The 23769-nt window shown below is 37.8% G+C and overlaps 1 protein-coding gene and 1 non-coding gene across 2 annotated transcripts; both read left to right on the plus strand.

Moving 5' to 3' along the window:
* The first annotated feature begins 22 nt into the window (after nt 1-22).
* On the plus strand, nt 23-23637 carry Tmem167a (transmembrane protein 167A). The gene is made up of 4 exons (XM_006980470.4): nt 23-177; nt 11642-11751; nt 14368-14402; nt 20161-23637. Exons 1-4 carry the CDS (start codon nt 175-177, stop codon nt 20229-20231), a joined length of 219 nt encoding a protein of 72 aa, XP_006980532.1. The 5' UTR covers nt 23-174; the 3' UTR covers nt 20232-23637.
* LOC121823028 (small nucleolar RNA U109) lies at nt 12254-12388 on the plus strand. Its single transcript, XR_006064322.1, has one exon. It is a non-coding gene; the product is annotated as a small nucleolar RNA U109 (small nucleolar RNA).
* Nucleotides 23638-23769: the final 132 nt, after the last annotated feature.

A 23769-nucleotide genomic window follows, 5' to 3' on the forward strand; every position in this document is an offset into this window, starting at 1 on the left:
CCCGCCTCTTCCGGTCACGGGAGCCTATCACGGAGTCCGAATGGCACAGGCTGGGCGGGGGCGCCGCGATAGGCCCAACCGGGCGGCTGGAGAGAGCGGGAAGCGCAGCGGGCGTGCATCCTCTTCCGCCCCGGCCCGGAAGGGTGATGTGGCTGGACCAGCACCGGCCTCACTATGGTAAGAACCTAGGCTGCGGGGCCGCGGTGCAGCTTCGTGGAGGGGCTGCGGGCTCGCGCGCGGCGGCGGCGGCGGCGGCGGGGATGGTGCGGGCGCTGTGGGGCGCGGGAGCCCCGGCGGGAGCCCGATCCTCCGGGACCCGAGGCTGCACGGGCCGAGGCGTCCTGCGGCCCCCGATGCTCATCCTGGAGCATCAGGCCGAGAGCCCGGGTGGTGGGTTAGGCCTCTCGAGAAGAGGTCGCCTTGCTGCGTTGTTTAGTCCAATGGCGGTGGCATGTTCGACCAGTCGGTTACCTATCTCTGTGGACATTGACTCAAACGCTGGAGTTTCAGTTTCTTTCCCCCCCCTTATTTTATGTGTTCCGTGTTTCGCCCAACCCTCTTCTTTCAGTAGTAATTAATGGATTGCTGTCTTCCTTAACTCTAGGTCCTGCACCGTTTTACCTGTTGAATCCAAGGCGAGATAGGCCCCCTCCCACACCATTCTTTCAGTTCTGATGGTGCTCCTTTGCAAACGGATGTTTTTAGTGATTTGAGTACCCTGCAAAGGTGAATCTGTCATGTGGGAGCTTAATGTGCTTCCTCATAGTATTGTCTGGCCACAGCCTTCCTCGCAGACCACCACCCTCACTGGGATTTCATGTTTGTGTTGTGGATTATTTAATAGTTTAGACCTCAGAAAAGTTTGCACTGCAAATCACAAAAGAGCAGCAACAAAGTTCAAGGCAAGGAACGGGAAGCCCCATGTGGCCAGGACATAGATAAAGTAGAAATTACTGATGGATACTGAAAACTATGCATGAAGGCGTATTGCCAGTGTTAGGGTAAATGTCAAATTCCCCTGCACCACCACTTAGGTGAATTTAGAAGCCATTTATAAACATAGTACTAGGGAAAGCATATGTGTGTTATCATCTCAAAGCAGCCATGACCTCCCTCACCCCCTCACCCCCAACCCGGGTTTCTATGGTAAAGAGATAGTGAATTTGATTTCCTGGAAGTTGCTCCAGCATCATCTACAGTATACAGCCTTTAGAACCATAGTCAGAAGCTCAATTAGTCCTTCCTACTTTCTTGACAACTACTTATGTTTATGCATAAGTTGGAGTTATTTCCTAAAGAAGATTAGCACCTGGTAAAGGAGATAGCATTTATTGGAACATTTTTGTTTTCTGGGTTAATGTTTTATTGACCATTGAAGCCTCTTTTGCTACCTACCGCACAATAATATACACTTGCCCATAAGGATGTTGTTAATAAGCTGTTACTAAACTTAGAAGAAAGCTTTCTTGCCTATTACCAAGAAACTGAAGTAGAATTTCTTTGCTCACAGAACAAGTCGAAGGTGCGTTCCTCATCCTGTCCTTCATACTATGTAAAGTCAAGTTAGTTTAAGATTGATGGTATTTAACTTTTAAAAAAAAAAAAATAACAAAACATAAGCTCCTATTTACTAGTACTTGATGTGTATCAGGTTCTGTTTTAAAGAAGGAGTTCCTAAGCATTGTCTTCCTTTCAACTCCTGACGTCTAAGATATTTACAGGTAAAGGAACTGAAAAGTAGGGTGACTGAGTTGCCTAGACTCACATACCTAAAGAGTAAAGCCAGGACTCAAAGTTTATCTTCATGTCTCCCTACAGAATAGTAACAAGAAAAATGTCTGGTGTATTTAGTGCACATGTGCAACTTTCTTTTCCAATTTTTTCTTTAATCCATGACTTGAGTCGTGGATGCATGACCCACATTGGAGGGTGAACTGTATGTATTTGTACGCATATTGTACATGTAGAATGGCTGTGCAAGGATGTGGGATAGTATTATTGAACTATAGGACTTTTTGTTAATCTCTAAGTTTTACTTTTTTAAGGGATGTAAGAAAATATAATTGTATACAATGTTTATTAGAGATGTTAGTGGCCATAAATATTTTAACACATAAAAAAAATTAAGGATATTGCCCAAGACCATACTGATTTTAAATGGCATAGAGGGTAAGTCTTAAACTTATTAGCAGCTCCATTTGTCACTGTATATCCTGGTCCTTTCTACTGGTCAGAGGTGCCATTAATCACACAGGAAATCCAAGAGTAAAGACAGGTTTGTGGGAGAAAAGCTTAGGTGATAATTTTGGTTGTCTTCGCAATGAAAAGGACAGTGAAAAGCATGTGTCTTTAGTATTATATAAATAAATTTAACCTTAGGAAAATGTTTGATGAGCTTCACTCTGAAAGCCATTGCACAAGGTTAATAGGAATGTGATGTAGATGCAGTGATTTCTCAGAGTGCTTAACCACCAATAAAATGCTTCTGAGTTTCCTGAAATTGTAGTTTCTTTATAGTTTAAATCTAAATTTGGGGGGTTGTATGTTAAAGCTTGATTGGTTCTAGTGCACAGCCAGGGATTCATGGCTGCCTCTCAGTATTCAGCTTTTCTGTTTTACCGGCCTCTATTTTGTCTTTTATTGATTGCAAAATACATTTTTTCATAGTAGGATTTGCTCTTTGCCCTTCCGAATATCTTTTCAGTCATTTTATCGAGGTATCCTCTGGAGAATCCATTTTTTTAAAAACAACTAGTCAAGTGTTAGTTCCACCTTCGGACTAGCTAGCGACTGACACGGCCAGAGATGTGTAGCTTGACTCACCACCAAAGTTCTGTAGTGGGAAGTGAGTCTTTATGCACTTCTGAAACAGAAATGTTGATTTACTCAATGATCGATGTATGTGTTAAGTAATCCAGATGTGCAGTAGCCTCTGAATTCTGAAGGACAGGTTATGTGTTCCAGCAGTTTGTGTCACTGTTGTAGATAGGATGTATTTGTATTTGCAGGCTAATATTTATCTCCGTTTTTGCGGTTCCCATTTTTGAAAGACAATAGTACATATGAAGTTCTAAATAAAATGTAGTTGGAAAATGCTGACCTGACCTAGATTCGCAAATTATAAAATGTTGACCCATTTTTCCAGCGTGGTATAAATTTTATCATAATTAGGTTAGGAGTGTTGATTCTGTGTTTTTTTCTACCCTGAGAAAAGAATAAACTACTTTAGTTTTATGTAAAACAAGTCTAGCTAGTGTTTTGAATTTTTGCCTTCGGTGTTTAAATCTTTTTTTTTTTTTTTTTTGGTTTTTCAAGACAGGGTTTCTCTGTGTAGCTTTGCACCTTTCCTGGATCTCACCCTGTAGACCAGGCTGGCCTTGAACTCACAGAGATCCACCTGCCTCTGCCTCCCAAGTTCTGGGATTAAAGGCGTCCTCCACTACTGCCCAGCGGTGTTTAACTCTTAAAAATTTGTTTAGTTTATTTATTTTACATTCTGACCAAAGTTTCCCTTCCCTTCTCTCTTTCCAGTCCCTCCAACCTCTCCTTTTGCCTATCCACCCTCCAACCCTCTCTTCCTCCATTTCTGTTCAGAAAATGGCAGGCCTCCCATGGATATCAACAAAACATGCATATCAAGTTGCACTAAGACTAAGCACGTCGCCTGGTTTTAAGCCTGGGCAAGGCAACCCAATATGAAGAATAGGGTCCCAAAAGACTCAGAGACTATGTAGGGTCCCTGGTGGTCAGTTCAGACTCTGTGAGCCCAGGTTAGTTGATTCTGTGGGTTTACTTGTGATGTCCTTGACCCTCTGGCTCCGACAGTTCTTCCTCTCTCTTTTCAGCAGGATTCCCTGAGCTTGGACAAATCTGTGGCTGTGGCTGTCTGCATCTGTTTCCATCAGTTGATGGATGAAGGCTCTCTGATGACAGGCTAGGCATCAATCTCTTGAGTAGAGCACAATATCATTAGGCAACATTACACTGATATCTTTTTCTCTCCGGTTGTGTTTAGTTCTATCGGTTGTGTTTAGTTCTATCGTAATTCTCTGGGCCACCCAGCCTCTGGGTTCTGGTACTCCGGGCAGTGTCAGTGTGAGCTAACTCTTGTGGCATGTGTGTGAGGCTGGAACAGTCATTGATTGGCCACTCCCACAATCTCTGTGCCACTCAGCATATCCTGTAGGCAGGACAAACTGCAGGTCAAAGGTTACGTGGCTAGGTTGGTGTCCCAATCCCTCCACTGGAAGTCTTGCCTGTCACAGGAGATGGCCAGTTCAAACTACATACCTCTGTAGTACAGAGGTATGTAGTCTTAGCTGGGATCATCCTTGCAGTTTAACTCTTAATTTTAAAGTGTACTTGAGTTAAGCTGGGGAAATTAACCAGTAAAAAATTATTTTAAACATGAGCAATAAATATTTGAAGCTCTAAGACTAATACACAAAGAAGCCTCTTACTCAGCAAATAAGGTGAATATTTTGTTTTGCTGATGATAAAAATAAATCTGCAAGGAGCCAAAGTGATTTAATACTTATGAAAATACTGTAAGTTAAAACAGCTTTCTGTCAATTAAGTCTTGTCAGTAACCAATCATTATAGGTAAAGAGTGCGTACCATATTAATGTATGTATTTCCCTGTGTGGGTTTTGTTTTTTTTTTTAAGATTTATTTTTGTACTTATTTATTGTTTGGCCCTAAACCCCCTCCTCTATATTTCCAATGTTTAGAGATGGTTTCTTAAGATTTTTTAATTTAAAAGTTCTATTAACAATGTCTAAGCTGTTATTTATAATTCTAGAGCAAGGTCCCATATCCAAACTTGGTGGCTATAGCATTAGCATTCCGGAATGGCTCTAGAAATAAGAATGCCTGGGGACCCTTTTGTTATTTCACTATTTAAGAAATTGTGCTTTGTAGTCGGAAGGTCTCTCTGATCCCACAGCTCAGACGAACAGAGGCTTAATATTATTTACAAACTGTATGGACTATGGCCGGCTTCTTGCTAGCTAATTCTTATATATTAAATTAACCCATTTCTATTAATGTTTTGCCATGTGTTCTGTGGCTTTACCTATGTCCCATTACATGTTGCTCCTTCGGCAGCTGGCTCGCATCTCCCCATACTCTGCCTTTTTCTTCCTATCACTCTCCTTTCCTGCCTGCCTCTAAGGCCAAAGCACCGTATTTATTAACCAGTGGGAACAACATAAATTCTCAGCATACAGAAAGACATCCCCCAGCATTAAACCTTCTGGCTACAATGCTTTTCTTCAGAAAGATTATCAAGTAGCTTCTCATCTGGCTATATTAACTCAGGGCACTAACATGCTTATTCCAAGCTATTGGAAGCTCTGGTTAGTTATGGTTGGTGGTAAGTCTGCAGTGGAGAGTTATAATTGAACTTAAGAGGAAAATAATTTAGGAGCCGCTAATACAGTGTTCTAAAATTAAGAACACAGTTCTGAGTGATCTAAGGTCAAGGAAGGGTTTCTGTGTCCCAACCTAAGGTTACTATTAGTTGTGTTTAGTATTGTTTTCCAGTGAGTGCCCCTGATTCAAGGGACTGTCATTTGATACTTCTTTATGAAAAAGAAACATTTATAGATATGGTAGACAGAATGTACCCTATGAAAAAACAATACTTGCGCACACACACACACACACACACACACACACACACACACACACACACACACGAATATGTTTCTAATCATATGTGACAAGACTGCATCCAAATTTTCATTTGGAAGTTTATTCTGGGGTGGGGGAGAGGACAATATAGTCACAAGGACATTTAACAGATGAGAAGAGTAGGGTCATAGCTACAGAAATAGTGATGTATGTGTCAAAATATCAGAGGGCTGGAAAGCACTTTAGAAATACAAGGTACTAATAAATTTGTATTGGTTTAAGACCCCAGATTTGTAGTAGTTTTAGCAGAATAAGAGCCTAATATTTCATTGGGGGCATAAGTTTTATATTCATCATACTTGACAATTTTTCTAAGAGATGTGAGCTGTTTAAATTTTTATGGATATTTTAGAAAATACAAATTTGTTCAACTTTTATAGAATGCAGGTGAGTAGAACTTAGAATATGATGCATAAGTTACTTTTAACTCGGCATTTCCAGTACTCTCCATCTCTCACCAACAACCCATTAAGGAACACCTGCACCTGTGCAAGAATAGTTTAGTGTAACCATTGCACATCACTTAGAAGAGATGGTTTAGTGTGGCTGTTACACATCACTAGAAGAGATAATGTAGCCATTGCACATCACTAGAACAGATAGTTTAGTGTAACCATTGCACATCACTAGAAGAGATGGTTTAGTGTGGCTGTTACACATCACTAGAACAGATAGTTTAGTTTGGCCATTGCACATCATTTAGATGGTTTAGTGTAACCATTGCACATCACTAGAAGAGGTGGTTTTGTGTAACCATTGCACATCATTTAGATGGTTTAGTGTAACCATTGCACATCACTGGAAGAGGTGGTTTTGTGTGGCTGTTGCACATCACTAGAAGAGTGAAGTTTTGGAGGCAGTGTGCCTATCAGAGAAGGTTAACAAATATTTATATTTGTTATTTATATATTAAATTAATTTTTTGCATGTAAGAAATTAAAGTAGATCAGGAAAGGTGGCACTACCCTAAACTGCTAAAAAGAATGAACAGCTTACATGGGAGATGTTGATTCTAAGTTGTCTTTTGTGGCAGCATCCCATTAAAACCAAAATCTGCATAAATATATGTTTATGTGTGGGAAAGAAGCTAGAGTCTCTTTATGTGTAAAGATAACAATGATCATCTTCTAGTTACTCTAGGGCAGTGATTCTCAACCTGTGGGTCACAACTCCTTTGTGGATTACATCAGATATCCTGTATATCAGATATTTACATTATGATTCATAACAGTAGCAAAATTATAGTTATGAAGTTGCAATGAAAATAATTTTATGGTTGGGGGGTCACCACAACATGAGGAGCTGTATTAAAGTATCGCAGCCTTAGGAAAGTTGAGAACCATTGCTCTAGGAAAGAAAAGAGGTCGGAACCCTGTGAAGGGTTTTGTATTTTACTTTGATACCTGTAACTATCTAAATTTACATGTACTACCCATGGATTTTAAAAGGTAAAAAAAAAAAAAAAACAAAAACAGTAATTAGCAAACTAGCACACAAGAACATATATATTTGTGACTTTTTGATAATTAACATGTCTTATAACTAACATTTTAAGTTGTAGAGTAATTAAGTATCTGGAGTTTTCAGTTAGCAAGTTTACTTACTCAGCTGTACAAACCTCTTGAAAATGTATGTATTGTATGTCTTAGAATGAGTTAGAACAATACGACCTCTTCAAGGTATGAGCACCCTCAAAGTCAGGCTCCTGATAGAACATTGGAGTTGCAGGTAGTGATAGATGTGAATACTAGGTAGAAATTACATTGATCCATCACACCCTAGGCCTTTGACATAATCAGGATATTTTGTCTTTGCTTATTTCTCCAAACTGTCTTTGACAAGTAAATATAAATTCACAACACTTTGTGGACTTCTGGATAATTAGCAAAATAGTGTCCTCAGTGGTCTAATCTACATTAGTTTTTCTCAGTAATGCCTATCATTAATGAAATTTGCCACTTTCTATTTTGTTATCATGTATTTTCTTTGTTTAGCTTCTATTCTTCCCTTATTAACCTTTTCATATGGAAAGTCTCATTTATTTTTCTACTAAATAAGGACATCTGTTTCTCTTAACCCAGAGACTAAGTTTGTATCAGTAGACAGCAGATGCTAAGCATTAGGAGAAATGTTGCAGGTGACAGGCTGATGTCCATAACATAGAAAACAGTCTTTTGACCTAAGTCTAAGTACATCTGAAAGACTTTACCATTTAATATTATTTGTTTAAAATAGAGAGTTCTTAAACCCCAGAGCGAAGTTGTATATATCATATATTTTGTACATGTAAACAGCTTTCATTTGTAAATGATTGTACACACACAAATGTATATATACACATTCCACTTAATAATAGGCATGATGGTGAGTGTTGTTTTATCTTTTATTATGAAAACCTTCAAACACAGGAAGGTAAAAAGAAGGCTAAGATGAGCTTTTGCATACTCAGCATTTCATGGGCAACTCTACTTTCCCCTACACACACAATCAGTGAGAGACCAGCTTGGGTGTCTTACCATTAACCATATTTTTAAAGACATTGGTGGGAGGGGGGGATACATGATAAAAATCCTCAATTTAGATACCCTGTTAGGAACATAGTAAACCTGCATTGTAAAACTAGCCATTTACCACTGGAATCCTTTGTTTAAATATGTCTGTTAATTTTTTCTACAATTTCTTAGCCAGACCTCCACACCCCACACAGAGACATGCTGCCTGCCATGTTGTCTCTTCTGGAGCCTACCATATTCTTGGTCTTTCCAAATGAAATTATTTGTGGATTGTCATGTATTTGCTTTCTTATTAAAGCGTTTCCTTTTGAAAACCTGTCTTAATCCCCAGGGTTCCAAGCAATCTCTTACAGTTGCTATAATATATTACTGTTTAGTTTAGAAAGTATCCACCTTTTCTAACTGGATAATTGCTGTGTGTGTGTTATCTATAACATAAAGATAATAATAACTGTGTTGGCTATGAAGATGACAGTGTAAAAGAATACCAGATGGGCACTGGAGAGATGGCTCAGTGGTTAAGAGTACTGGCTGCTCTTCCAGAGGACCTGGGCTCAATTCCCAGCACCCACGTGGCATCTCACCTGTCTGTAACTCCAGTTCAAGGGATCTGAGACCTTCATGCCAATGCACATAAAATGAATTATTTTTTGAAAAAGAAGAATACCAGATGAATGTCAGTAATAGTTGTTAGTTAATACGCCCAAAATACGGATAGATTCATGCACTCTAACTTTAAATCCTCAGTATCAACTTCATTTCCCAGAGTGTATCCTAAATATGCATATTGTTGTTTGCCTAGGGGAAAAGATTATCAATGTATTTGTGTATGTGTCACATGATGTTTGAAAGACAACCATTTTGGCAGTGTTTTCTATTTATTACTTTTTTATCAGTTACCACTTGTTTTCACAGATGCCAACTTAAAACCAAATTTAATTAAAAGCCAATACATATTAAATATCACCTTTGCTGTGTACGTGAACAAATTTTTTACATAGGAAAGCAAGCATTAAAATGGCGATTACAAATGTTTTTGTTCATCCTTTTCAGACCATAAAACTAACACTCACTAATAAAATCCATCCACAGCCATCCTCATTCTCCCACTTTGCCTCAATGTTTACAGGGCTAAAACTATACTAGCATTGAGATCTTGTATCATGTCTGCCAATCCCTACAATTTGTATATAAGCATTTTTGTCACTGATTATATTAGTCAGTGGGGCGAGGGAAATGGCTGAGTAGGTGGGTTGCTTAAGGGGCAAGCGTGAGAACCTGAATTCAACCCCCGGTGCCTACATTTTCAAAAGTGGGCCAATAATCCGATGGCTGGGAAGACAGAGACAGGAGACTGAGAAACTTGCTGTCCAGCCAGGTTAGCTGAATTAACAAAGTTCAAGTTTCATGAGAGATCCTGCCTTAAAAACGAAGGTAGAAGGTGGCAGGAAGATGCTGAGCTTCAACCTCTGGTCTCCACATGCAAGCACAAATCCATGAAATTGCACACACAAAACGCTATTGGTAATGTGCGATCCTTACATTTTTTCAGTAATGTTTTAATTATAAAAATATGTAAAAATAATTTTAGTAATTCCTGACAGGGCTTCTTAAAATTCTCCTGTCTGTTGCTTATTTTTTCACATTTAACCTTGAGAATCAGCTGCCTGTTTCAGAAGTCATGTGTTGTTATTAAGTTCATTTTATAGGTTAGCTTCACAGCGTTCCGTTCGGTCTATCCTAATTCTACACAGTGGCCTTCTATGTGTTTTAAGGTGATTGTTGGGGTTTGGGGGTACTTTCCTCCTCCTCCTTCTAAGATGTTTCTTTTGTTCTAGTTCCTATCTTTATAGTCTTTTTTTTTTCTATTTCATCTTTCATTTGGTTAATATTACAATTACGAAGGTTATTGATGTGTGCGATTTGGTCTTGTACTCCTCTTACCTTGCTTAATTCCCTTGATGTTTATAGCATTTTTTACTAGCTCCTGAGATTTTCAAGTAAAGCTCATTTACAAGTAGCAATTTTACCTTTGAAAAATAATTATGACATATTCCTCCTGGTTTTTAAGAAATCTAGCCAGGCCATGGTGGCACATGCCTTTAACCCCCAGCACTCGGAGGCAAGGCCAGTGGTTCTCTGGGAGCTTGAGGCCAGCCTGGTCTACAAAGCAAGTTCCAGGATAGCTAGAGCTTTTACACAAAGAAACCCTGTCTTCAGAAACAAAAAAAAAGAAAAAAGAAATCTATTTTTACTTCTAAATTTACTAAATAGGCATCCTGTTAATTGCTGAGTGGAATTCTTGTATTTTATGTGCCTACTAATGGAAGAGCCTAATAATGGAAGAGTTTTTATCATATACTGTGATGCTATTACAACTTCTCAGAAGTGTTAGGAGTGAAACATCTTTCTTTGGATTTGCACTATGCTTCAGACATGTGGCCAGGTGTTAGCGATTGACAGACTGATAGGACAGTGTTTGCACTTTGGGTGTGACTTGTATAATGGAAGTGCCAATTGCTTTGTGAGTGAGGGATAGAGAAGAGATTGCTAAGGAAGAGCATGGGTGTTCACCTGTAATCCCAGCACTTGAGAGGCAAAGGAGGAGGATCTCCAGTTCAGAAGTGGCCTAGGCCATGAAAAGAACTGTGTGTGAAATACAGAGGACAGCTGGATTCCTGGAGACTTCCTGACAGAGCTGAGCTGAGAGTCTAGAGAGGACTCAGCAGTTAGGGCACTTGTTGCTCCTCAACAGAGCCTGAATATTGATAGAATGAGCCAAACTCCAGTTTATTTACACTTGTAATATATGGTTTCCTGTTTGCCTGTTTAAATATATAATAAGATTCCTATTAAAACTTTACAATAGAGGAAATTATAAATAGGTGAAAAGGAAAGGCAGGTGCTTTTCTTTCACCAATGTCTAATAATCTTAATATTTGTCAAGGCTTGGAACATGATTTCATAATTTATGCTTATCCCAGGCAAAAAGTTGAGCTGAAAGAAACTTTAGTCAGTATTTAATCTTTCTCCCTGGCTCTGCCCAGGTTTGTAAATTCCAAATGAAGACTAAGAGCACAATGATCCCCTGGAGTCACAGAGCCAGCCACTGGCAGCATGTGGACACCACACTGTTTGCTGTCTAGTACGCTGCATGCCTTGAACATCTGTGTTAATTATATACTGAGTCTACTGTGCTCAGACGTTTTGAATCCATGACATTCACGTTCATGAATTGACATTTTCTACTGCATCTCCTGCATTCTTTACCGTAAAGAATGCAAGAAAAGAATATCTTGAAAGACTTCATGGTGCTGGTTTTCATGTTGTACAACATCTTGTTTGCCTGTAATGTGGAATTGTCTGGCATTTTTTGGATACAAAGTTTTCTCTTGTGATATTAATTTGGTTTTTTTCTCTCTCTCTCTTTATAGTCTGCCATTTTCAATTTTCAGAGTCTGTTGACTGTAATCTTGCTGCTTATATGTACGTGTGCTTATATCCGATCCTTGGCACCCAGCCTCCTGGACAGAAATAAAACTGGGTATGTTACTAATGATATCAGTCAAGTCAGTTCTCACCAACATCAGATGTAAATTACCATGAAAGTCATTAGACAGTTTAATTCTATTTATAACTTAGTTTTGAGTAACTTTTTACATTTTCTTCATGTTTTAAAGCTCTGAAATATATTTGCGGTACCTTACTAAATTAATAAGTAAATTTCAAAAATGACCCAGTGTGACTTGATATTTCACCTACTGAATAAAAGCAGACCAGAGATTTATCTAACTAAAGATGAAACATGTTAAGTATCTATCAGTTGTCATCACAATGCCCCATTAACTTGGTAAACATGATTTTCCCCGTTCCACCCTCTTCTCTGAGTTCCTAGCGTTTTATTCTGTTAATCAGTTATTTGGAATTCTAATATAATTAGTAAGATCTAGGAAAATAGGAGTTCTTATGAAGTAGTCACTATTCAAATTCCAATCAAGTATTTATCTTTTCTAGTGCTGTCATGAAATTTTTCATTCAAAGGGAAGTTGCATGTGGACATATCTGCCCCTCTTTTCTTTGGGAGTAGGAATGTATCCATAACATGCTACATTGATCAAGGAGTTATCAGGGCTACCAACCTTACAGTCCAGGTTGAGTAGTAGTATATTTCTCCTACATTAAAGGCCCCCAAAAGGCTTTCCTGTTTATACATTTTAAAGTATAAGCTAAAGTGATTAGAAACAATTTTACTTATAGATCAGAACTACTTTACTGTAAAGGTAATTACTAGATTCTCTTTCCTTTACTTGTTTTCTCTGAGACTCACAATACATTTGTCATTGTATTTACCATGCTTAGGTGGAGTTACCTAGATATCTGATGTGATGCATTTTTGGTGACTTCACTATTTAAATTTAACTCCATTTTCTAAAAGCTGATTCAAATGGTCTAGAACAGGGCTGCACTGAAAGACTGCTTCTTAGCTAGTTTCCTCCCACTCTCCTAACCCTAACAGCATTATCAGCAGATGCAGATACATTCAAGCCATAGAAATTAAGCAACTGATTGGAGTGCTTTTTAGCAACAAAAAATTCCTTTAAAAAAAATAAAATAAACAGCATGCTAGATGTTACAGATGCATATCTTAGGAAACTCACTGAAGCAACTCACTTATGCTTTATAGGTCTGAACTAAGTCCAAGTTAGGATTCAAAAATGCTCCTTGTTTCTAGAATATCAGGCCTGGAAAGACCTGCTTTTTGTGGTCAGTGATTTCAAACTGTTCAGGGTCCTGAGTTTCCCATGAAGGTGCTTCAGATACCTCGCTGTGTCCTTCAACTCATTCAACCAGAGTAGCTTCAGATCCTTAGTGTTTATTGTGACCCATAGGTGCCTAGAATCAACACACATGGCTTTGCATGGGTGACCTCAGTTTTCTACTCTTCGGTAAAGAATAAGCCATTTCTGAGTAGTACCTAGAGTTCTGTCCCATGATCCTTTAGTCCTGACATTCCTGAACACGGACTCTATATAATCATTTACTCCTCACAAAGTGCTGCGGGCATGGAGATTGTTAGTAAAGAGATAAAGAGCATCCTCACAGCCCCACAGCAATAAGTAGGGCTGAGTTACAACACAGTCTGGCCTTGGCAGTAGCTTAGATTATTTTCAGACTTGTATTTGGCTGTTAGCTTGCTGTTTACATGGGATGATTCATTGACCATCTTTCTTTGAAGGAAAAAGTATAGAAATATCCCTGAAATATAAGTTCTATGATTTTATTGATCCAGTCTTCATATAAGGAATAAGTAAGGTTAATTTGTCTTAATTAGTACACCATTTATAAACATAATTATAAAAATAGATAAATATAATTACAGGTATGTGTAATATTATTCTCAAACCAGCAAAATGGTAGCTGTACTGTTTTTTGAAATTTCTCTGTTGATGGCTCATTTGCTTTTGCCAAAGCTGTTGTTTTTTATGTATTCCAAATAAGTGATGTCCTTTATGTGTGTATATTTAATTCATAATTGTTTTATTCATGGAATTAAAAAGAACATCTTTGTTTTAATTGTTATTCCTAGAATATATATTTTAAATGTCACACTTAATAAAATCATGCTTACTTCCACCTAAACTAATAATTTTCATTATATTAAAAATGTAACCACACATTTATGTTAATTTCCTTGTTGAAAAGCACAGGAAAGGACTGCATTAAGAGTATACAATTATAGATTAATGAAATAAATCTTCTAGTATATTACAAAAAACACATCTAAAAACTATCTTCATGTGTCATTTTCTCAGAATTACTACTTAAATTAACAAGTAATTTTTTCTACTTTTGAAAGTGATGAGGAACTTGAAGTTAATTGAATTAATTCAGTGAGTTCTTGCATAAATTTCACCACTTTTACATTAACTTACCCTAGTTCTGACCTGTGACACACATAAAGTCCAGTTAATAGTAACTTCTGTCCAATGGTAGTTTGTGGTGTATCCTGTCCTATTTTCATATATAAATGATGACTCCATGTCCAACAAGCAGATGTTAAAATCCAGTATATAGAATTATTGTTCTTTGTGATGTTGTCAGGAATGAACTGGCTTTCCCAGTAATCAGGAAACGTTTTGTTCTTTTTTATCCTGTGTAGACTATTGGGAATATTTTGGAAGTGTGCCCGAATTGGTAAGTGTCTAATCTCCATTCATTTCTTCAGCTGTAAATTATTGGCCACTTTAGTTATATTATATGCATGGCAATCAGATGTCAGTTTTAGGCTTCTCAATCCTCTGTACACTTTTTGCAAGAATTTACAGAATTCTCCCAATCAGTTTTCTTTCTGCTATTTAAAAGTAGATGTAATGGGAGACTTTGCAATGTTTTATTAACAGGAGGTTGGAAAAATAATAAAACACGGAGCTATATTCTGTAAGAAATAAATCTTCTAGTACTATATTCCATTTTCTCAAAATTACTACTTAATTAATATAACTTTTCTGCTTCTGAAAGTGATAAGGAACTTGAAGTTTAATGAATTAACATATTGAAATCAAGTATCAGATCCCACATGTCTCTGGACTTGCAGCAAATTTAGACAGTATTGTTAGTACATGTTTCATGTTTATACCATGCTCTTTTGGATCATGTATGCTATTTTAATAATTTATAAATCAGAATTTTAAAGCTTTTGTTACATTTTTTTAAGGTTTTGGGGCGTTTTTATATATATATATATATATTTGTATAAGGGTGAGGGTGCACATGTCGCACTGTACATGTGAAGTTCAGAGCACAGCTTGTAGTGGCTACTTTACTCCTTCCCACACGTGGTTCCTGCAGAGGCAGGCTTGGTAGCAGGGTCCTTTACCCTTATGATACTGTTTGGATAACTAAGGGTGAGCTTCACATCTAATAGAAATAGTAAGATTATTTACATTTTAAGTATGCCTGTGATACGTTGGGTTAATGTCTTATTTTTGTCCTCACACTTGACACTGTTCACATAAATTCAATGATCAGTAAATAAATGAAATGCAATTCAAAAGTACTAGTAGTTTTTAATAATTGGTTATATCATTTTTAACATGTCTAATTAAAAAATACTTTGTAGCATTTGTACTTAGACTGAAAATGAAATCTGTTGTCCTCCTTGGAATTATTTGCATGATATATATATATATATATATATATATATATATATATATATATATGCATAAATACATATAAGTATGTATTTTATTAGCCTTTAATTTCTGTGAAACCACTTTCTTCTGTCAAAACACAGTTAATTTCATAATGTAAAAAATACATCTGTCTTTTTAGCTAGTTTATCAACAGACCACATGCCCCAAACTTAACCCTTGAGTTAGGATTAAGGATATACAAGTCCCATTCCTGAGGGAAACCATCCCTTGTTCCTAGGGTCTCCTGTTTTGTTTTGTTTTTTTGTTTTCTATGGTGATATTTTATTTGTACTGAAATGTGATTTTAATTTTATGTTAATAAATAAAGTTGCCCTGGGGTCAGAGCTATTAGAGCCATAGCAAGAGCGTGGTGGTTAGAAGAGCTAGGTAGATTTCTGTGTGTTCAGGGATACAGCCAGTATTGGAGACATACACCTTTAAGACCTGGAGGGCGGTACTTACAGGCAGTGATGAGGCAGTCATGTGGTTGGGTTTACAACCAATGAGAAGGCAGAACAGAAAGAATATTTAAACACGGACAAACAGGAAGTAGCCCTCGCTCGGAGAAGCTAGGAGCACTACAGGAGGTAAGATTTTATCTCTGAGCTCTGACCTCTCGGCTTTCTCTTTTACATTGGCTCTGTGTTTCTTATTTTAAAAAGACGATTGGTTACATCTACAGTTTTCTGTTTCCAGCTTCTTGGAGACATAAAAAGCTTAGAAGATGGTGTGTAACAGGAAACAAAGTTGTTGAGTTTCACAGTACAAACCAAGCTGAACAATACTTAGACGTTTTTCTAAAGACCTGGGAACCAGTGTAACATACCTAAGCACAGTTGAGGTATAAATTAGTCTTCAGTGTTCAGACATTGTTTGTTAATCATTGAACTAATTTTTAGAAAAGGTTTTCTTCCATTGGACTTTTAGATGATAGGCAAGTTCCTAAGAGAAATTAGCAGTCTAATACTAAATTATCCCTAAGTTTCTATGTCTTCTGGATAATTGATAAGAACAAGGGATTTCACAGAAAAATACCTTATTCAAAGCCACTTTGAAATAAGTATTATCCCCCTGACAATTAAGTGTGCTTTTAACATGAAGTTTTGATTCCTCTGTGTTCTTTGTGATGTTTTCTTCTTTCCTGTGGAAATAAGCATGAGAATCTTTCTATCATGGGGAATATAATTGGCTTTAAATTAGCAAAAGAATATGTGTAGCCTAGACAAGAGATTATTATTCAGGGAATATTTGGGACTCTAGCATATGTGTTCAGCTTACAGCCCAACCCTGTCACTTGAAACTTTTTGAGATTCTAGCCAGGCGCACACCTTTAACCCCAGCACTTGAGAGGCAGAGCCAGGCAGATCTCTGTGAGTTCAAGACCAGCCTGGTCTACAGAGTGAGATCCAGGACAGGCACCAAAACTACACAGAGAAACCCTGTCTCAACCCACGCCCACCCCAAAATAAAAACTTTTGAGATTTCCGCGTTTCTTTATTGTACTCTTTATGCATGAGTTTTGTAGATAACAGTTTTGTATTTCCATGGCATGAAGTTAGACATACCATGAACAATTTATTGTCAAAACTAGAGTCTGGGACATAGAGTGAATATGTTTAGGTTACTGAGTACCCTAAATATCATTCAGTGTGTATATGGCCATTCCCAATAAAAGTATCCAGTCCAACATGATAGTGATGCTAGCATTTGAAAGGCCTGACCTAGATTTACAGAGATTTTTATAGAGACTTGTCTGCCACTGAGTCACAAATAATGGCTACAAACCCAAAAATAACAGAAGAAATCTTGAAAACTTCAAAAAGAACCAAGAAGAGAAGCAGATCACCACCCTCAGTGCCTAATGCTCATCGCTAAGTATAAGTAAACCAAACTGCCTAGGAGTCAAGTCACCCTGGTAAAGTATATATAACCAAAAGTATTACCAAGAACAAGGTAGTTAAGAACCTAAGTCTAACTGCAAGAGAGACACCAGAGATCTGGCACTGAGGAGCTGAGTTTTCATCTCCATCATAGAAAGTTGCCAACTCCAAAAGAAAACATAAAGATGCATTTTAGGTCCATTTTATGTAGGAATTAAACATATAGACAATTCTGTTTAATAGCCAACCCAAGTGTCCTTTCTGTTCATAATTATGACTAGAAGGGGGTGTAGCTTAAAGCTTCAGACATGTAGTATATATCTGTCTTAATGATTTCCTCAAATATGCTGTTCTTCTGCCTTGGTATAAATTCCTTTTCTTTGTGCTTGCTTATTTATTTATATGCCCCCCCCCCATTCTGAATGGCTCACTTAAAAGTGTTTCTTCTTAACAAGAATGAAAGCATTTGCTTTATTTTAGCAAACTAGCCTTGAAAACTCTGGTGCTGAGACACCGTTTTCAAGCACCTGCTCCTCTCTATTCTTGACACTATATCTACACAAAAAAGGATGCGATTTTAACAGAACAGTCAGATCATCTTATACTACTAGATATCACATGACAGCAACTGTTTCCAATTCATTGCACAAAGCAACAACCTGACAAGCAATGTTCTTACTCAAGTTCAACTAAAGATGTTTAGCTCTACCACATGGCAATCTCTTTTAAGAAAATGAAAAACATGAAAATGGAACCCATCTGTAAATTATAGCATTCTAAGTCATGAGATGAGAAAGAAAAGAATTTCCTCAATAATTAATACTGAGCAGATGGAAAATTCACTACAGGGATAATTGCTCCCTTTGGGTGTTTACTATGACTGTGCTAAGCAATGAACATACCAGCCCTGAAAAGAATAACAGGCTTTTATAACATCTACCTAAAGTTTATGGATCAGTGAGGTGCTTTGTGGGACTTTAGCCCTAATGAATTAGCATTGTAAACCAGTGTGTTGTTTTAATTTTTTTTTTTAGTTAATGTTACTCTAAAAACCCCATTTTCAGTATAGATCCTCCTGTAATAGAAGGAAGGTTATTAAATGTCTGTTGATGGGGGAGGGGGCAAAGGTAATTTTAAAAAAAGCAAAAACAAAAACTTTGAGAACACCAAATCTGGGTTTTGTTTTGCTTTAGTACGGTTTAATTTGGGGTTTTATTTTTTTGGTTTGGTTTGGTTTAGATTTGAGGACACATTTGTGGACCACATTGATTGGGTGATCTTCCTGGAAGAGGGGATTGTAGGCAAAAACCCTGGCTAAATGTCTGCTTTTTAAACTATATGTGATATTTTTGTGACTTTGGCTTTGAATAGACATAAACATATTAACATATCAGTGTGGGCTCAATGAAGAGGCTCTGAACATTACAGTAACCTTGAGAATTTTAGTTAAATGAGGGTGTCAAGGTTGGCATTCATGGGAGCCAGGTATTGAGGATCTAAGGTGAACTAAGGTACCTAGTCATAAGGCATTGAAGTCTACACATCATGGAAGACCGTAAGGCTAGTCAGAGCGGTGTCTTAAGCTTGCAAAGAACCCGGATGCTTCCATGTGACTGCTGCTTTCTTTCTTATGCCTGCTGTCCTCTGAATCAGCACAGCTTACAGTTACTAAAAGAGCAGCAACAATTAAAGTGAGGTGACTTCCCCTTACAGGGTCTGTGTGCTACCAAGACATTTTCACAAGCCAGATCAGATCTGTAGATCAGGTGAAGGAAAGTCTCAAATACAGACACTCTTAAATGAATGTGGAATTGACTCATTCAAGAAGTTACTGTGTTTAACATCTACTTTTAAATTATTGAAATATTGAGATTTCGGAAACTTTGTGAGTGGAAATGACACCCAAAATATTCAGACGTGAGAGAATTTCCAGCTTTTTAGGGATACTCAATCAATGAAATGTAGTCAGTTATTCCAAAAATCTCCCAAATGGAAAAACCTTCTCATCCCAAACATTTTGAATAAACAATGTTTGACTGTAAAAGACTTGGTACCATATCTATCAGAAGTAGTCATCACCTTGGGGGAGCTTATGCCTATTTTTTTTAAATGGGATAATGTTGGCAATCTTGCTGGTCTTCACATATGAGTGGCTTCTAAACTCTACAAATGTCATGAACTGGTACCATGATATAAAAAAGATATTGCTGAATGCTGTGCATTAGATTCCTAAGATAGAAATTCCTTTTTGTGTTTTTTGGGTTTTGGTTTGGTTGATTTGTTTTGTTTTGTTCCCAGAAAGAGAGCTAACTATCCTTTGGCTCTGAGTTGCTGGAGAGCATTTCTTTGGCTCTCTACTCCATTCTATAGGGGCACAGCCTTGGTACTTTCAGGAACAAGTCTCGGAAATAGCTCGGCAGTTAGCCATGTCCAGCCTTTTTACATTGAGATGTGATGTCATCTACATAGTTCACACCTGCAAACTACACAGAGTTACAAAAACAATAATAACAAAATAAAATCTTGGGATGGGCCCGCAGGATGGCTCAACATGAAGAAGCACGTGCCTGATAACCCGAGTTCAATATCCAGAATTCATAGACAGTTGGAAAGAAAGTTAAGAGCCCACTCCAAAGTTGTCCTCTAACCTCCACCATGCAATGTGGCATGAAGGCACATGGACACAGCACATGATAAGAATGGTTTTGGTTTTTGTTGCCTTGTGTTGGGCTGCAGTTCTAACACCTTGTTAACCAGTTTGTATTGAGCTTGTTTTATGTTGCTTCTGGCTCCTTGTTCTCTCATCTCTCAGTAGTAACCTTATCATATCCATATTAGTCATTCGTTCAACTAAGGTGAACGTCTTCCTTTTTTCAACAGGTGAGCGCAAGAGTCCCTATGTTGCCGTATGCTGTATAGTGATGGCCTTCAGCATCCTCTTCATACAGTAGCTTTGGAAACTACCAGTGTGTGATTGCCATCAGACTCTATAAACAAGGACTTGCCTCCAGAAAATAACGGGAAGAATAGTTAACCCTTTTATCTCTGAACATGAAATGAGATAAATTTTGAGATGCTGTTCTCTATTTTTATGCTTTTGGACCAATGAGCTATATAAATAATTAAGATGTAACAGTTTAATACACGGAAATGTGATTATAGCGATCAACCTCAGTTCTGTCATCCAGTATTACACTCTGGCAAACGTCATTCTGTTGTCGGGACTACTTTTCATAAGGTTCTTGAGGGTATGAAGTAGAACCCAGAGCTGGCGAATTCCACAGGCTCCTTTCACTAGGGCTGAAAATGTCTTCACAGAATGAGACCTTCTAACAACTGGCCTATTTTTATTGAGAAAAATTGTTCTATTTTTGTTGTTACTGTTCTATGGATTGCATTCATATTTAAACCATTTTGATTGCTAACCAGAGTACCTCTATTCTTGGCAAATTATTACAGGTGTAAAAATATTTTCTTTAACATAAGAGTGAGGCTTCTGGTCAAGTGTGGTCAAAGACATAGATGCCGTCCTATGAAAAAGATCATTCTAAGAATGGAAAAAGCAGTGGAACAATGATAGACTAATAATTCATGTGGTTTTCATTCTCTTAGTGTCAAGCCTTCCAAATAGAGCAACCATTGTAGTTATCACAAAGATGGGTTTGTTGTGTTTTTAGTGCATCACTTTAAATCTGGTTTCTTTTCTGTCATCTTAAACTGGAATCACTTCTGACGTTTGTAGATGATAAACACATCTCATACCTGCTCAGTCTGGATACTATGGTCTTAAGTATCGCTCAGCTTTGACAGTTTGTAATATGGATGTGAGAAGACTGGCAATGAAGCGTGCATATCAAAGGGCACGTAGACGATGGTGTTCACCAGTTCATCAGGGTCAGCTGGGAATCCAGTGCTGTTTCAAAGCTAAGAGGAGTTAAATCTACCTGAAAACGCTTACTACACACATTTATCATTTAAATACTGGTTTTGGCTGCTCCTTTAAGAGTAAAAGAGAAACTTTTTCTTAGAAATGAAATTCCTACAGAAACACAAAGTGCTGAACTTGAAGGCTTCTTTAAAGCAGCATGTATCTATCACTCTGTAGCCCAAACAGGCACAAAGCTTGCTAGACCACCAGCTTTTACAGACTGCTTGAAGCTATATGGATTGCAGTCTAGGGTAACATCGAGGAAGCTTACTTTGTGTTTTCTTGGGCTTATCTGTTTTCAAAAAGATCTTTAGAATGTCAGTAATGAGTTAAAACGTGTATTCTACTTTGGACAGGAAATCATATTATGGTAATTACTCTACTCTGAACTGCATCTTAGGCTTCATATTAGGTCAAGGATTTTCAGGACATCCCAGAAGTAGGACTCCCTCATCAACATATTTGTGCACAGTAACCTTTCAAGGTCTGGTTTCCGGGTGGCCACCTGCTGTGCATCTCTGCTGCCAACTGAATTTTCCAGAAGTGTTGTCAACGTTTTTCCTAAGTTAGAACACATCTCATGAAAAGGAGAGAGTAAAGGATCTAGTCCAAGATGTTCTGTGGAATTTGACATTTCAGACAGTGTATGTGGAAATGAGAAGAGACATAGTTAACTTACACTGTCTCTTGTAACATATAAAACAGTTAACTGTGTATAGCAGCTTATTTCTACCCTACCATCCTGCTCTTTCAAAGTATGAGCTCTTGGGAGTGTAGGAAAGATACAAAGCTACAAGATTTTATAAAAGAGAGCAATTAGCATTGTCGATGTGTAAACACTGACTCCTATTTTCCAAGCCACAGGGTGGTGTAGGGGTTGTGAAGCCCACAGAATATTCAGCTCTGTGCTGTGGTGGGATGTGGAGAAGTAGTAAAGCACACCAGGCAGCTGGCCTCTGCTAACGACAGTTTACAGGAGCGGGAGGGGGCCGTTGAGACCCAGAGCCAGCAAGCTCCACATGTTCTCCCTGTTACCTAGCTGGCTTGAGTCTTCAATCCATGTCTCACAATATGTTCTGTGTTAGCGTTTGGTTCCTGATGAGTTTCATCTGTGTCATTGACAGGGCAAGGACATGTCTTACTTCCAAGTAGTCTTGCAAGATAGTCAAAGGCCACATATAAGTCAAATTCGTCTTTTAAACTCCAGTCCAGTGTCTTGCTACTATCTTTTCTACCTTTACCAGAAACTACCTTATATGATTCCATTCAAGTTGTTTCCTGCTGAGGTTAGTAAGAATATGAAATTTATAAATTTCTCCATCTTCATAATAAAATTAGTCTCATACTATAGGATGACACATATTTCCATGAATTAACCTTTCCAAGTTACAGAGTCCAACACATCTTTGCCACTATTTGTGAAAAATATTTAATAATTGTAAATAATATGTTTTAGGAAACATTTACACACTTGATATGGTATGTGACCATTGAAAATAGAAAATCTGAGTACTTTCTCTTTATTCATAATGTACATTAAAGATGAGACTAATGTATATGAAGTATAATATGCTAGCACTTGTTATTGAGATAATCCCAAGATTCTAGAAGAAAATGAGCAATGGTTCATTGAAGGTAGAGCTTCTAGAAGAGCATGGAATCAGTTGAACTTGGCAGTGGTTTGCAGAACCACAGTTGGATGTTAGGGATTATATGTCCCTTAGTGTGTTGTGGCACTGATGAAATACGGTGTGAACCATAAGGTGGGCAGATGTCATATGGAGAGTCATGTATTTTACCTACCTCAAACTGAAGTTGTGTCTTGTCCCTCCTGCCTCACAAATCCTTCAGGGGGATAATAAAATCTCCCTTGGTCTATGAACAAAAAGTTTGACAGTGGAGTTCAATAGTATATTCTCTTGATATTTCTCTAAACATTGCAAAGGCAACTAGGCAGTCAAGACAGTTTTCAGAAACTTTTAAAATCCCGTATACCATCTGCTAAAAGTAGTTCCCACAAAGCAAATACCCACACCAAAGTGCACTGTTTACATTTCCTGGATGCACAGAAAATATTCCCGCTTATCAAGAACTTAAGCTTCACAAACGCCCTTGGGAAGTTTCTCCATCTTTGCAATCTGAAAATACTTAGGGGCCACTCTTCTCTTACTTTCGTATCATCTAGTAATAATACATGTTCTCAAAGTGGTGCTGGCAATGACCCTGTGACCTTCACCGGAAACTGACTAGCTTCTGAGAAAAAACTTCATATTGTTTCTCCTTTGCTCTAAACTAATTCTGAAATAAACTGACATGCCATTCCAGTACCTTTTGGAGAAAAGAGAACTATCGTATTTAAAAGTGGAGGTAATCACCCTACTCTGGTTAGTTCATATGTCTGCTATGTAATAAAAAGTGAATTGTCAAAATCTTTCTAGTTTTGTTTTCTTAAAGCAGGGTATAAAACGTACAGGGTGGCCATTATAACTAGAGTACTTATCTACATTAATGTGTGGACATGGCAAGATACGTTTGGAGGTGATATTTTATTGATTTGTTTA

The sequence above is a fragment of the Peromyscus maniculatus genome, chromosome 15 (genome assembly GCF_049852395.1).
Source record: "Peromyscus maniculatus bairdii isolate BWxNUB_F1_BW_parent chromosome 15, HU_Pman_BW_mat_3.1, whole genome shotgun sequence".
Classification (NCBI taxonomy): Eukaryota; Metazoa; Chordata; class Mammalia; order Rodentia; family Cricetidae; genus Peromyscus; species Peromyscus maniculatus.